The sequence below is a fragment of the Cyprinodon tularosa genome, unplaced genomic scaffold, assembly GCF_016077235.1.
Source record: "Cyprinodon tularosa strain WSP-4 unplaced genomic scaffold, ASM1607723v1 ctg196, whole genome shotgun sequence".
Lineage (NCBI taxonomy): Eukaryota > Metazoa > Chordata > Actinopteri > Cyprinodontiformes > Cyprinodontidae > Cyprinodon > Cyprinodon tularosa.
This window is the reverse complement of record NW_024038715.1, coordinates 47,674-63,390: the sequence shown is the minus strand read 5'-3', so window position 1 is coordinate 63,390 and position 15,717 is coordinate 47,674. Positions and strand designations below refer to the sequence as shown.

Below are 15,717 nucleotides of genomic sequence, written 5' to 3'. Positions count from 1 at the left end.
ATAGCTGATTAGTTTGATTATGAGCAGTATTGTATTTTTATTATTATTTTTTTTGTATTATTGGCTGTTAACAATATAAACTACTTAGAATAGCTTGACTTGAAAGTGTGGAATGCAGCCTTACCCACCGGTAAATAAAATCATATTATAATTATGTTTGGCCTTTTTAAAAAAAAAAAAAAAAAAAAAAAAGTAACTCTAAGCTTTACATGAAAAGACTGTTGGTTAATCCTGATATGTCAAAATTAGCACAGTAAAAATTGTTGTATGTAATTTATGATCCTTTTATTACATATAAAGTGATTTGCAGCTGCCAGAGATTGGAAAGACATGATAAAATACAACTCCCCACAGGAAAAGGAACACTATCAATGCATAAAAGCAAAACATTTAATGACAGGATGTGTGCTAGTATCATTGACATAAGGGAACATAAACCAAAGCTTATTATTTCCAAAAAAACAATACCATTTATCCAAGTATTTATAGCAACAATTCTTAAAAAAAAAATCACAATTGAAAGAAGCACCTCTGTGTGTCACCATAAATCTAATTCATGAATCAATATGTTGTTACTGTGAATTTGATCAATTTCAATCTGTCGTTTATATCAAATAAAGTGGAGCTAACCGGAAGCTATATTTCTAAGATGTGCAACAAAAGAAAATGGAAATGTCTTATTTCATTGAGAAACCTTTACACAGTTAAACTGTGATGTCAGGGGGTTGATGATTCATCTTTTTGATGAGATAAGTTTGTATGTCATAGCATATTGTACTTGTTAGCTCCTGCAACCAGAATTTACCAAATACTGTTTTCATTGGTTGTTTTATTTCTCAATGTTCCTTTTGTGCTTGGTCCATTTTAATACTTTGTTTATTTGTCTTTCATGCCAGGAAGCTTACCTATCCATTGACAAAAAAGACTTTGAATAATACCAATATAATTCTATTTTATTCTTTTCTTTTCTGTTCTACTCTATTTTAGTCTACTCTATTCTATTCTACTCAAATCAAATATCTTGAAAGTAAAAGGCTCTGAAAGAAACACGCTTCAAAATTGCATAAAACAGGAAAAAATACTGAGTAACAAGCAAAGCAAATGACAGCGTGTACTCATTTGTATGTATATTTAACCCTCTGAGTCAACGAAAAGACCTTTTATATGAATAATTAATGCTAAATTTGTCTAACCATAGTATCCATGAAAGAACACAGCAACACATAATAGAATGACGGCGTTAACATTAACAATATTCCTCCAAAATGGGTCTTCTGTTGTATCAGTGAGCTTCTTTTTAAGTGCTGCTTGCTCCTCTGGAGTCAGTTTTATGGCTTTTTTCCGCTCCAGTCCGCAAAAACACATGATGGCTTTTTTGCAGAGGCCAGGTTCCTCCTCAGGTTCTGTACGACATAAAAAAAAAAAAAAGCCTTTTTTTTAACTGGACAAAAAAGTCAAAACACATCTATGGTACCTTAAATATCTAAGTTGGAGTACTTTAACAGGTATTTTGTAGTTTTTATCATTTTGAATAGTTTTGTATTTAGACCATCCAATAAATGTGTCAACAGCTATTATCACTGATATATAAAATATGTGTAAATGCTTTTCACCATCTTCGTTTTCTTCATCCTCCTCATCATTAATCCAGTCGTCTGGTTCAATGTCTTCTCTTTCCTCCGTACTGTCCCTCAGGCTCCAACATAATCGATACAGCTGGTAAATAAAGATAGCGAAAATATTTTGAATTTAAAAATAAAATGTTTGTCTATCAAAGAGAATTGTATAAACTGATATTTCAATTCAAAATATGACTTCATTGTGGTTAATCTCATGTACAGTTTGCAAACATGTGTTTCTTTAGAGCACAGGTGTCAAGCCCCAGTCCTCAAGTTCCGGTTTCCCGCAACTTTTAGACGTGTCTCTCTGATTTAACACACTTGGGTCAAATAATCAGGTCACTATAAGGACTTTTTCTGTACATCAGGCTTCTGCAATTACTGTTGTCAAGGTCTGATGTCCTGTTCCTCTTAGCTGTGTCTGTGCTCCTACATCTGAAACAAATGGCTAAATTACTGCCTCCACAGTCCTTCCAGTTACCTGACTATTTGACTCAGGTTTTATGAGACAAAGTCACGCCTGAAAGGTGCAGGATCTCAATCCTTCAGAGACAAAATTTAGGAACCCTGCTGTACACCTTAACAATGCCAATTCACCATTTTTTTTATGTATAGAGAAACAACCTTAAAAATCAAATAAACGGCTAACAAAGATCATTGACTACACTGAATTTTATGAATACAAATAGTGAAATGTACAATACGATATATGAGACTGTTTTATTAGAATAAAATATTATTTTGTGTTGTCATACAGGCATGTCAGGAGCAGCCATATAAGGGTTGAGGATATTAGGTACTTAGATCAATCTACCGTATATGAATTTAAACTAAAAAAAAATGTCAGAAACAACACAACCTCATGATGAGTTATTAGTCAAATGAACAATTTATGGGAATTTTCTTAAGGTTAGTTAAGGTTAAGGTTTCTTAAGCATTAATAATTGTCCTGCTGAATAGGACCAAATGGAAAAAATATTTTATTTTGATCCCACTAAAGATATATACCTTATCTTTGTGTGAAGAATCCTAAATTTAGTCTCTCAGCTCAATTATGTTGGGTACAGAGCTGACCTCTAGTCAAAAGTTACTTATTTTGGTATGTAAAAATAAATCTAATTTTATTGTACAGCTGTCACTTACATGCTTGTCCGGAATGGGTTTGGTCAACAGAGACACTCCGATTATGACTATACAGGACACAGTAAAGAGGATCATCCCGAAGTACAGGTAGTGTACGCCGCATATAATTGTGGGACAGTTGCTTGGACTGACACAGTTTCCTGTGCCATAGATGAACTCTGTAATCATCCTGGATAGTCCTATTACCAGGCCAACGGTAAGTCCATAAAAGGCACCCTGAATAACAGAGAAGGAAATTATTGTGCTTTTAAATGAATCATCCTCCAAAACTTCAGAAAAAAAATAAGTTAAATAGGTTTTTTAAATGTTATGCAGCCCCTAATAAAGTGCAAAACATCTCTTTGTAAAGATACACTATATTGCCAAAAGTATTTGCTCACCCATCCAAATTATTGGAATCAGGTGTTCCAATCACTTCCATGGCCACAGGTGTATAAATTCAAGCACCTAGGCATGCAGACTGTTTTTAAAAACATTTGTGAAAGAATGGGTCGCTCTCAGGAGCTCAGTGAATTCCAGCGTGGAACTGTGATAGGATGCCACCTGTGCAACAAATCCAGTCGTGAAATTTCCTCGCTCCTAAATATTCCACAGTCAACTGTCAGCTGTATTATAAGAAAATGGAAGTGTTTGGGAACGACAGCAACTCAGCCACGAAGAGGTAGGCCACGTAAACTGACGGAGCGGGGTCAGCGGATGCTGACGCGCATAGTGCGAAGAGGTCGCCAACTTTCTGCAGAGTCAATCACTACAGACCTCCAAACTTCATGTGGCCTTCAGATTAGCTCAAGAACAGTGCGCAGAGAGCTTCATGGAATGGGTTTCCATGGTCGAGCAGCTGCATCCAAGCCATACATCACCAAGTGCAATGCAAAGCGTCGGATGCGGTGGTGTAAAGCACGCCGCCACTGGACTCTAGAGCAGTGGAGACGCGTTCTCTGGAGTGACGAATCGCGCTTCTCCATCTGGCAATCTGATGGACGGGTCTGGGTTTGGCGGTTGCCAGGAGAACGGTACTTGTCTGACTGCATTGTGCCAAGTGTAAAGTTTGGTGGAGGGGGGATTATGGTGTGAGGTTGTTTTTCAGGAGCTGGGCTTGGCCCCTTAGTTCCAGTGAAAGGAACTCTGAATGCTTCAGCATACCAAGACATTTTGGACAATTCCATGCTCCCAACTTTGTGGGAACAGTTTGGAGCTGGCCCCTTCCTCTTCCAACATGACTGTGCACCAGTGCACAAAGCAAGGTCCATAAAGACATGGATGACAGAGTCTGGTGTGGATGAACTTGACTGGCCTGCACAGAGTCCTGACCTCAACCCGATAGAACACCTTTGGGATGAATTAGAGCGGAGACTGAGAGCCAGGCCTTCTCGTCCAACATCAGTGTGCGACCTCACAAATGCGCTTCTGGAAGAATGGTCAAAAATTCCCATAAACACACTCCTAAACCTTGTGGACAGCCTTCCCAGAAGAGTTGAAGCTGTTCTAGCTGCAAAGGGTGGACCGACGTCATATTGAACCCTATGGATTAGGAACGGGATGTCACTTAAGCTCATATGTGAGTCAAGGCAGGTGAGCAAATACTTTTGGCAATATAGTGTATAAAATATTATTGTATCCTCTTTGACTAATCAATCAATCAATCAATTGTCATCTACAATTTAAATTGTAATCAAGATTTCAGTTTCAGTAATGGACAACTTGTTGAAAATCAAAAGCTTTAATTAAACTTAAACAAAAACTCACAGGCTCGTTGACACGTTTGTAAAAAAGTGCAAGAAAAAAGACAGCTGCAATGGGTGGAGCCAGATAGCTGATGATCGACTGGATGTAGTCAAACAGCTGTCCACTCTGGGCTGACTGCACCATAGGAATCCAGGCAATGCTTATAGCAATTAATATGAGGATAAACACCCTGTAAAGTTCAAACAACCATGCAGTTACTATAAAAGTCAAAAGAGGAACAATACAAATATATAAAAAAAAAAAAAAAAGCTTAAACTACCTGCCAGCGATCATCAGTTCCCTCTCTTTGGCAGTGGGACGAACCTTAGTGTAGATGTCCATGGTGAAAAGAGTGCTAACACTGTTGAATATTGAGGTAAGGGAGCTCATTAAAGAGGCCAGCATCACTGACAGCATCAAACCCCTCAAACCTAAAAGAGAGTTGTTGAGTAAGAGCAGCGGAAATTGGAAGAAGTCAAAATGTGCATTTAGAATTTAAAATAATGGTATTAATCAACAAACCATTGGGCATGAGGTCCACCACCATTTTGGGATAGGCAATGTTGGTGCATCCAACACTAGTCCCACAGTACTTTTTACATTCATCTGGGTCCACACATGCCACTATGTCTGTAATTAATATCACATAGATAATATTGCTTTATTATCTTTGAATATCTTTTCATGTATTTTAAATAATACATTTCAGTTAGGATTACAGCTGGTATTAGAGGATTCAACTGATTAGGAAGGTTACTTATGCTGCTGTTTCTTATTTTTAAATAAAAAAAATTAGTTTTAATGCTCTAGCCCTGCAAAGTGCATCTACTTATTTCTGATCATAAACTAAGTTATGATAAATGTTTATCTTTACTTTAGAGCTTCTAGGAGATGGAATAATCTCTGCCTAGTACAGGAGGTGACCAAGTAACCTAATTTGGTGATTTACTGTGGCATTTGAGTTGAAGCTGTGTCTATTCTGCAACAGGGATGCATATGAATATCCTCACCCCAAATCTAATAGCTAACCTGATGTGTCTGTGGATATAACTATTCATGCTACAGTGTCAAATTATTAGTGTAATGACAGGAATGTTATTCTTCAGGACCCACTATCCTGTTTGTTTTCCATGTGTTTCTGCTCCAGCACAACTGCATCAACTGATTGCAGTGCCTCCCCCACAGCCTTCAAGGACTGCATCAGCCTGTTAATCACCCAGTTATTTAAGTCAGGTGTGTGGAGCAGGCAAACATCTATCAAGAGCTACCATCCCTTAACTTTTAGAGGCATCTGTTCTCTAATATACCTGAATCGAAAGACACAATCCCCTCATTTAGTCCACCAGGGGCATGTTAACAAGCCACGTCAGGTGTGTTAAAAATGGGGTGCATCAAAAAGTTGCAAGATAGTACAGTAGCTCTTGAGGACTGGACTTTAGCACTGATGTTCTAAAACGTGCAGGACTGTGGTACTGCACTGAGTTGATGCAGGTGTGCCAGAAACACACATAAAACCTACAGGATAGTGGCTCCTGAGGAGCAGGGTTGGGAACCACTGTCCTGTACTACTTGTATTTTAAAAAAATTGAAGAAACACACAGATGCTAAATAGTCAGAAAAGGGTACAAAACAATTTAGGTACCTGGATAGAGGATCCTACTTATCATCCCAGGAAGAACCATAAGAAACATGGGCAGTATCTTCAGGTACCCGCATAAGATGCAACCTGCTTTAACATGAGAGAGATTCTTGGCTGATAGGCAGCGCTGCACAATCACCTACAAAAAAATGTGAATAAAACAATCAGATTTACACACAGAAATTCATTGGTGCTAAACATACTGACACATCAATTCAGCACAGGATAAAACAGGTGATTTGTATGCTGTCGTAAGATGCAGCCAAAATTGTAAAGTCAAATAGGTGTGGTCATACTCAGCTTTACACATATTTGGCTGAGCATGGCTTTAACTGTTATGTTGGTGTTCTAAGAATTTGATTAGATTTTTTGCTTTAAAGATAAATACAAAGCAGCTTTCCAGTGTCTGCATCAAATTGTGTTAAGTAATGTACTTCTCATATTATGCATACTTTTAAGGACTATTCATTGGCTTCAGGTCTTTTTTGCGAATATGACCTCTTCTTTGTTGTATATACAGTTCCAGTATATGCAAGTTATCAAGTAATACTACTTTATTTTAATTCTCATGACCCCATGAGTGAGTTGAAAATATACTGACATTTATCAGAGTAGAAACAGTGGGTCAATTTATCCTGCAGTAGCTATATTACAATGCTTAACCTAAAAACAAGCAACATGTTTCTTACATGATTTTGGTGAGTTTGTCACGAAATTGTATCAGGTAGCAATTGTTACAAACTTGACTAAACTAGTTATGAGCACTGATTACATCTATCTTTTAACAACATCATCAAAGTAAAACAAAATGTAAATATGTACATGTATATGTATGAAGTGGAGATTCTATGTGCAGGCGCCTTTCAGATTTTTAATTCCTAAATCATTTTGAATTGCAGTTCAGTTCACAGTTCATGATCTAATTCCAAGGTATATTTCAAAATCGCCTTAATGATTCTACCCAAAAGTTGGCAAGATGAAACTGTTATGTAATAGTCATCTCAATGAGTTTATGGTATTTGATTGCTTCTGTTATGTTGTTAAGCCTGTTACTAAGTCACCGGAGAAAACATCTCTACACAGCAGGAGAAGATGATCATCTTTCTTACCAAAGTGATCAGTGCACCAGAACCACGTGGCCTGGATTGTGAGTCCAAACACCAGGCCAGGCCATGGCATGTCTCCAGTTATTGGATCTCCAAAAAGATGGAAGGAGTCTTTCCGAGGCGTGTAGCACTCTGCGCTGATATTCCCAGTGACTGAAGGGATCGCAGTCCAGTAAAGTTCCTGGAACCTTTCATAGCCGCCCACTTCATTAAAAGCTGAGGGTAGTTGGAGATTCAACAGGTTTACTCTTTCAGTCCTCAATAGTGTTATATAATTGATTACTAATAACACGCAAAAATGATAAACAATAATAACAGCATATTACCAAAACCCATGAGAACAAAGGATCCAGTACCCATTATGACTGTCTGTAAAGTGTCTGTGTATATCACTGCCGCCAGTCCACCTAGAAAAAGGAATAGAAATTTCATTCAGAATCAAATGGGGAAATATGCTCAATAAAGATGTGTTATTATGTTCTTATATAACTTTTATTACTTACTTTTGCTAATTGCTAAACATACAGTAAACTGCCCTAGATATGGCTTTGAGAGAGGCACGGCCTGTATTACTATGATAAGGCGTCTTCCTTGTAGTTTATAAGAAAAAAATTTATAACTGTAAAAGAGGATTTCCTTCTTATGACAGACCTGTGACAGTATACAATGCAGTGACTGCCAAAAGAGCAATAACGGCAACATAGATGTTCCACCCAAGAGCCTGTTGGATGAAAATGGCGCCGGAGAAAATGTCGGCCTGAAATCGGACAAAAAACAAGATTGTAAGTGAAATGGCTTTGCCTTTCTGCAGGAAGTTTTTTTAAAGCAGTCACATAAACTTACAGAGATCTGAGTGAAGGCATAGAGGAGGAGGGACAACACAGAGTGATAGATGCGAATACGCTGTCCTCCAAACCTCTTCTTCAGATACTCAGGCATGGTTATCACCTAAACAAACATCATGATAAGACTTTGTTTTTTTTATAATTGTGAAATCTAGAAAAATGTGTTGTCTGTGTTTTGTTATTTACCCCTGCCTTTATGTAGATTGGTACAAAAACCCATCCCAAAACAACAACAAGAATTAGTGCCTGAAACACACAAAACAATTTTTTTATATTCTGTGAATCAAATCTAATGATAGGCTATTAGCATACCTCACAGAGATAACATGAGTTTCTTAATGACATCCTAAAACAATTACTCACATTCCATTCAAACCCAGCAATAGCTATCCCAGAAGCTGCAGCAGTTCCAGCAAGCCCTACAAAGTGGACGCTGCCAATGTTGCTGGCAAACAGGGACGCTCCGATCTATTAACAGTTTAGAAAAATGTTAGAAGACAATTACAATTTTCCTTAACAATGAAGACTCTGTGTTGTATAGGTGATTTTCACATATTTTTGATAAGTTCCGCCCTCTCCCCTTTAAAAAAATGTACATGCACAACCTTGTACCCGCTCCTGAGAGGGAATGGCTATTAAACACGTGTGAGATCATGCACAAACCCATTTCTCCTCATGAATGCTCTGTTTCCTGTTTCTTATTCAAGCTTAGTTTCCAAAAGTTTTGCAATTTTTCCACTATGTCAGACTCCCCATAGGTAAGTGAAAATGGGGACGAGCACTTAGGACAGCTTTACGTAAAAGCCAGAATAATTGACAATTAGGAGGACCACCCGGAAAAAGAACATCATCCACTACTGTACACCCTTAAGAATATTCTTGTTAATGACAAGTATAATGACGTTACCTTCCTACTGATTTGAACTATTTTAATTCCAAAGAAAGGAAATATTACTTGTTCTTATGGCCTCTTTTAACGAGTTGTCTTTTAGTTTAACAAAGACATGATTATTAATCGCAAGAAACGTGACTGTCATGAGTAGCTGTTCTTAATATGGGTTATATGGCTTTCCATCCAACAAACCGACCAGGATGCCAAAACACTTCCGAATAGATATTTGCATGTCCAATCAATGGCAACAGTGCTGGCCAGACGGAGGGTTGGACAGTTGCAAGGTCACCTTAAAAGCTGTTTTAATTTTACTTGCAGGCAAGATGTATAGTGGCAAGATTTTAATATTCACAAACTAATAAAATTATAATTATATGCTCACCGTTAATTAATATGTTATAAACAATTCTGAATGAGTTTATGGATTAATTATCAACACATTTATATCTTATTAATAAGCCATCTATAAGGGGAGCCTCCAGTTGCTAAAACAATAAGCACAAAAAAGAAACAGCATCTGTTTGTCATCAATATTGGTAGAAGTAAATGTGAGAATTGTTTTCAATGTAATATACATTATACAGTAGCGTTAAACATTATCAACAAGAATGGCATCATCACCACAGAGTTTCTGAGACCAAACTGGTTATATTGGAAAACTATCTGATAAGCAAGACAAACAACGTAAAGAAAAAAATCTATCTATCTATCTATCTATCTATCTATCTATCTATCTATCTATCTATCTATCTATCTATCTATCTATCTATCTATCTATCTATCTATCTATCTATCTATCTATCTATCTATATATATATATATATATATATATATATATATATATATATAAAATCTGGCTTTGGATAAAAAAGTCTTTATATAATAATGTAAAAAACTCTTATATACAAATCAGCCAGCATATGAAGAGTTGGGTTTTGTCCTCAATTATACAGAAAATAATTTACAGAAATATCTACAAGGCCAATAATTTAATAAAGAAATCACCTGAATTTGTCTTCCTCACCTTTTTGACAAATGATTTTTTTCTACCCATTGGCCCTAATCTTACATGGTCCTTTATGCCTTATTTTCAATATATTTTCCTTTAATTTGCAAAAATGTCCACTTTTCCATTTTCCAACAGTGATACACAAAATAATTTAAAAACAACTTTCTTTCTGCCTCCTCTGTTAGAGGAAAATGGTGTCAGTCTACAGCTCAAACAAAGGTAAAGTCAACAAGGTTCACTACAGGGAAGGGCACTGAGCCTACTAATCAATAATCTAATGACAACACACATAAAAAGAAGTAATATAGTCAAGGATTAATGACTAGAAATACTATTTCAACCACTTGTAGTTATTAGATATGAAATTGAAATTCAATACAAAATCATACAAAATCATCGTAATCATTCATTAATCATTAATCCCAAAGGAAACCTGATGTAGATGTCTATTCTCTACAGCAATGTCTCATAGATTGCTGGGGAGTAAGTTTTGTTGCAATATGATCCCCATTTTAACTTTATAAAGACTTGTGAGAAAATGATTATGCCTGATTTAGTCACCCTGAAAGAGTGAAAGGCTGAAAATCCTTGTCTTCAAATCAAATAGATAACAGCCGATTCACCAGAGACTTCCTAGAGTGATGAATGCAGAATAACTATTAGAGTTTAATCAGTTAAATGAGTATGAGCTCCAAGTTTACCCTCTCTTTTGCCCAGTTGTAATAATGATCATTTCAGCCAAACATTAAAAGTCTTAACAGATGATCCTTCAAAGAAAAAAAATTTTTTTTCCGTAACCTACAGTAACTGCATTTACAAAAGGTAAAATGGCTTTAAAGGCTGCAATGTAAATTAAGATCTGTTTTGGTAAAAGTAAAGACTCAATCTATAGTGGAGAATGATGCACCAACTCTAGGTAGCAGCTTCAAAATATATTTTGCCCTGTTTGGGGTTAATGCTACAGTATGATAGCCATGGACCTCCCCCTGGTGTTTCCCCTTTAATAAAGTGTTTTGTATAAATGCATATTGTAACTTCAGGCGTCTGAAAGTTGTTCACATGGATGAGTCAGGTTAATGAGGGTCCACAGCTTTCCTTCTGTTTATTTTTCCTTATTTCATAGCTCTCTCTATAATGCACATTAAGAGACAGTGTGTTTGAGGAGCTAACTTAATACACATCCAAAGGTGTGTCTGAATCTAACTTCATATTTTGCATGAGTCTCTCAGAAGTTTACAAACCATGTCATCATCCTCTTGGCTTTTCTAGCTTATTGAAAAACCGTTTCAAACAGATTATTAGGGATAAATCATTAGAGTTTGCAAGGTAGTTAATCCTATTAACCCTAGAATCGAGAAAAAAAAAAAGAGTAATCTGATTTAATATCTGATATTGAAAATCATGTATGTAAATATCTACTTTCAGCTGTAAATATATAGAGTCAGAGTGAGGTGCAATTTTGGACAAGAGCTGATTGTTTTATGCAGGTTAGATAGATACCCACCGGCAACCATACCATACTCCTTCCTGCAAGGAAAAATCCACCCACTGTGGCTCGGTTGGTGCGGACCATAGCCTACATTAAGACAAGGGCACATGTCAAGAAAACAAAAACATTGCTAAATATTCCCCAGATCTTCTCATCCATTACTTTGTGGGCAAATTTTTGCGAATCATTCTGCTGATGGATTGACAGTAAATATTAAAAGAAAAAGATAAAAAATTTTCTCGCAGCTTCTAAAAAACTGTTTTAGATTTGTAGACAGTGAGTACATACATTAGTAGACCTATGCATGCCTGATTCCTGTTCTGCTGTGAGATTTATCTGCCTTTTTCTTTGAAGAGAAATCAGTTCAATTAAATTTCATAAAGCAATGTATGATTGTAAAAAAACAAAAAACAAACCAAAAAATCTCTAAAAAATGTTTGCAAAACTTACCCCTAATCCCACAGCCAGGACAACCAAAAAGTAAATAACAATAACAGATATGTCTGCTGGATTGTTAATTGCAATCTTATCAGTTCCATTTCTTGCATTTCTTGTGATGCTGTTAAATCCAAAATAATCCCAGGTCATTTTTCCAGGAGTTGGAAGATCAAGAAAGGATGATGCTGCGTGCTGGAGTCAATTCACTATGACTACAATAAAAGCGCAACACCTCTCTATCTTTATTATTTGCATGTGTGACAGAACATGATAGAGGGAGGGACGGTCATGTTGTGTGCGTGTTATACGCGTGTTATTCTGCTGTAATAAAGTTTGTGTCCAGATCATTGTCATCACTGCTACCACCACTAAAACAAACAAAAGAATGAAAACAATATGGATATCCATCAGTCTACAATAACGCCACTGTTGCCGGCTCCAGCTGCAGGATTTGTTAGCACTTTTTATTTTTTTAACCCTTAAACATTTTCATTCATTTTGTAGGAAACATATTCTATCAGTGATGGGTATTTATATAAAACAAGGCTTTATTTGTTCTATATTATTAGTATTTAAGGGGGCAGAGTAGTTAAAGGGGCAGAGTATACTACTGCTTCCCAATAAATTCGCAAACACAATATTTTATATTTGGATTTTAGGGAAACAGTATCAGTATCCATATTATTGTTCATTAGCTTTACTAATCTTAGTTCCTGTATGTCCCGGAAAACCTATGTTTAAAATGGCAGTGTCACAGAGATAAAAAAAATGCTTATATCAGTAGAGTTTTAATCTGAACATTGCCTAAAAGGATTTTCATGTAGGTATAAAACAGGTAAATAGCTCTTAACCCTGACTTCACCCTATTATAATGACATTTAATGCTCTTGATAATGATTTATTTTTAGCTACATGTTAATAATTAGCTTTTGGTATGATTGGGGTAGGGTCGTAAAAAAGATGCAAGTCATTTACAGCTCCTAATCCATGTGATATAATCATAAGATGCTTACAAAATTACACTCTGCAGAAACTGAATCATTCATTCAGCAATACATGGGGTATACATTTTCTGCAGAACCAACCTATTTTGCATTAGGTGAAAGCTGCGGACCATGACAAATCAATCCGAAAATTTCTCCACCGGTTTTCGTAACTGGTTGTTGTTGAGGACCCAAATGCAGGATGGAGACAGATGGATTTATTACAATGAAAATCAAAATTCAACACAAAATGCTCAGAAGAAGAGACAGATAAATTTGTACAGCTACAAAAACAGCTGACTGAGAGCAACGTAGATAATTGTTGGAGTGGTAATTAGTATACAAGGAGCAGGTGGTTGATTGTTAACAGTTTGCAGCTGTGAAGGAAGTTACAGAGGAAACAGCTGGATAGCAATAATGCAGGTGAACTCAGAAAAAAAGACAGCAACAAAACTAAAACAGAACACATTCCAGCATAAAAATCACTAGGAACCAACCCAAAAGGTAAAAAGGAAAGACAAAAACATTTTTTAGATCAACTAAGAATAACACCAACCTGAAGGAATGATAGATTTTACAGTAAATTGGGAGCTAAGTAAAAACTTATGAAAAATTCTACAGGAATAATTTAAAGAATTGCGTAAACATAAACACCAGAAGGAACAAACTAGATAAAGAAAATTAGAGTATTTCAAAGTTTGTAAACTTGGATAGAATAAGGAATAAAGCTATCCTCATGTGCATCAAGTTAATATTTTTTCAGTGGTTTAGCTGTGGTATTTAAAACTACAAACAATCTTAGCTGTGAAGATAATTTCACTCCAAGTTCTGTCTTCCCAGGAGCTTTGTTATGCTTCTGTTTATCTCATTAGTTAATTATTAAAATATATTTTTGTGAACATAGATAAATCAATTGTTTATTTTAATAGATAGATCCAGTTATAATTTCATTTCAATAGTACTTTTAATACAATGATCCTCAACTAAATGTATCTATCTTAATTTTCTTTGAAATTATACAAAAACTGGTCCCTTTGTAATTAACACAAACATTAATATTTGAAAATAAACAGAACCAGAAAAGTTAAAATAGTTTAGACACTTCCACTGCTTGTCAAGACACTTAAAATCAAGGAAAATTGCTATTTTTCAGTTAGAAAACACATTTATTACAAAACAGATGACGTACTTGCAGAGCTTAAAGTGACTTCTGCAATTTATAGCTGTCATTAATAACGTTGTTTTTCAGGCATCAACAATAAATTAAAAGAGGTTTTTGAAGTTGATTTTCACAATATATTACATCTCTTTACTCTTAAAATAATTATACAGATTTCATTTGATTGCCCATACATCCATCTGTAGGTTTACTTATTCACACAGAGACTACAGTAGGTACACCTCGGACAGGACCTTGGTCTTCCACAGAGTTTAGACAAAGTAAACTATATCTAATTGTTACTATAGGCGCAGTTAAACCAGAGTTTTATGATTCTGTGCATGTATCTGTGATGTATTTTATGTGATATAAAATCAAGTCCTTTTGCATCAAACAAACCCTGAATAATACTTTAACCGCGCATGCCTATTTGGGTGAAGCCTATAAATTGCGGATCAAGGATTAGACACAGTTAATGTGCAAAACACTGCAGAGGAATTTCAGCACAATCGTCTTTGCAGAGCTGTTTGATTTCAGCCACATTGGGCTGGTAATGAACACTAAGATTTGACAATAAATAAAATTTGATTCATTCTTTTTTTCTATTCAAACTTTAGTTATTTGGAAATGAACAGTACATTCGATATCTTATCTTAGTGTTTGAATCAACATAAGCCTGCATGTTGATCTTTAACCTTTTAATATGACATTATATCAAAGATCAGCACAACAGATAGCAAACATATCATCTTTGAAATGAATTTGTAGCTTATGTAGAATCAGGAGATAAAACTACCTGGAAGAAAGTTATTAAGGCAGTTTTGTTTGTGTGCATAAGCAGCATATATGACCAAATGTTTGCATTTAATATACTTTATAAGCTGAAACTGGTTTGTTCTATCAAAGTTTTGTTGTACATCATATAATGTAATGAAAGTCTTTATCTATGATAAAACAGTACACGTCTTGTACTCGTGTCATGCAGTTAACCAGACTAAGTTATAAAACCAAGATAATAATGTGAATCTGAAAGTTACAGTAAAAAGGTTTTTCAAGAAAACAAACAAAACAAAAAAATAAATGATTTTTTCTTAGGCTGTTATCTAAAAAGGGTATACAAAGGGTGTCTTTCCCGATTATTACCAGGTTTAAACAAAATAAAATTGGAATGCCCCAAATGTTACCAAAAACTTTTGTACATATTTCACACCACTAGGTGGAGGCAAAGCAGCAGTTTCATTGGTCTGTGTAATTCTACCCCTCTTTCCCTGAATATTATTTTTCCTTATTCCATAACAACACACACATCTGAGTGAATACATAAGAAGTGAGCACATGGACTTTGAACAAATAAAATGGCAGAACAGCTGAGATTTATTGAAGTTGCACATGCATGTATCCTGAGGACATTTACAACCATTTGGTTTGTCCTTCACTGGTTAAATATTACAGGACCTTTCCGGATATATATTTTTTGTTATGTTGTTTGTCTTTCATTAAACCTTCATTCCATGTCCTGTGTTTAATACAAAAATGATAAGTAAACTTGAAAGTTATTGGCAAGATAAAAATACATTTAAATATTCATTGATTAATGCTTTAAGCATTGTTGACTTTGAGGACAAATAAAAAAGATTGTGCATTTTTAATAAAATTGTAATCTTACTTTA

At 35.5% G+C, this 15,717-nt stretch overlaps 1 protein-coding gene across 1 annotated transcript; it reads right to left on the bottom strand.

Annotated features, from left to right (window-relative positions):
• Window positions 1-275: 275 nt before the first annotated feature.
• Window positions 276-12,102, bottom strand: LOC119782602 (sodium/glucose cotransporter 1-like). The gene is made up of 15 exons (XM_038283615.1): window positions 11,918-12,102; window positions 11,483-11,554; window positions 8,441-8,545; window positions 8,264-8,323; window positions 8,076-8,180; window positions 7,884-7,989; window positions 7,559-7,639; window positions 7,242-7,448; window positions 6,130-6,267; window positions 5,010-5,117; window positions 4,768-4,918; window positions 4,509-4,677; window positions 2,763-2,978; window positions 1,614-1,716; window positions 276-1,403 (listed from the first exon to the last, which is right to left on the bottom strand). Exons 1-15 carry the CDS (start codon window positions 12,053-12,055, stop codon window positions 1,189-1,191), a joined length of 1,974 nt encoding a protein of 657 aa, XP_038139543.1. The 5' UTR covers window positions 12,056-12,102; the 3' UTR covers window positions 276-1,188.
• Window positions 12,103-15,717: the final 3,615 nt, after the last annotated feature.

What these genes read in the sequence shown, in the direction of transcription:
- LOC119782602 (XM_038283615.1), bottom strand. Translation starts at nt 12,055, where the DNA reads ATGACCTGGGATTATTTTGGATTTAACAGCATCACAAGAAATGCAAGA. An exon ending in GGTGGACCTCATGCCCAATG is followed by an intron (nt 4,919 to 5,009) that starts GTTTGTTGATTA and finishes ACTCTCTTTTAG; the next exon opens with GTTTGAGGGGTTTGATGCTG. An exon ending in ACAAACGTGTCAACGAGCCT is followed by an intron (nt 2,979 to 4,508) that starts GTGAGTTTTTGT and finishes TCTGTTATTCAG; the next exon opens with GGTGCCTTTTATGGACTTAC.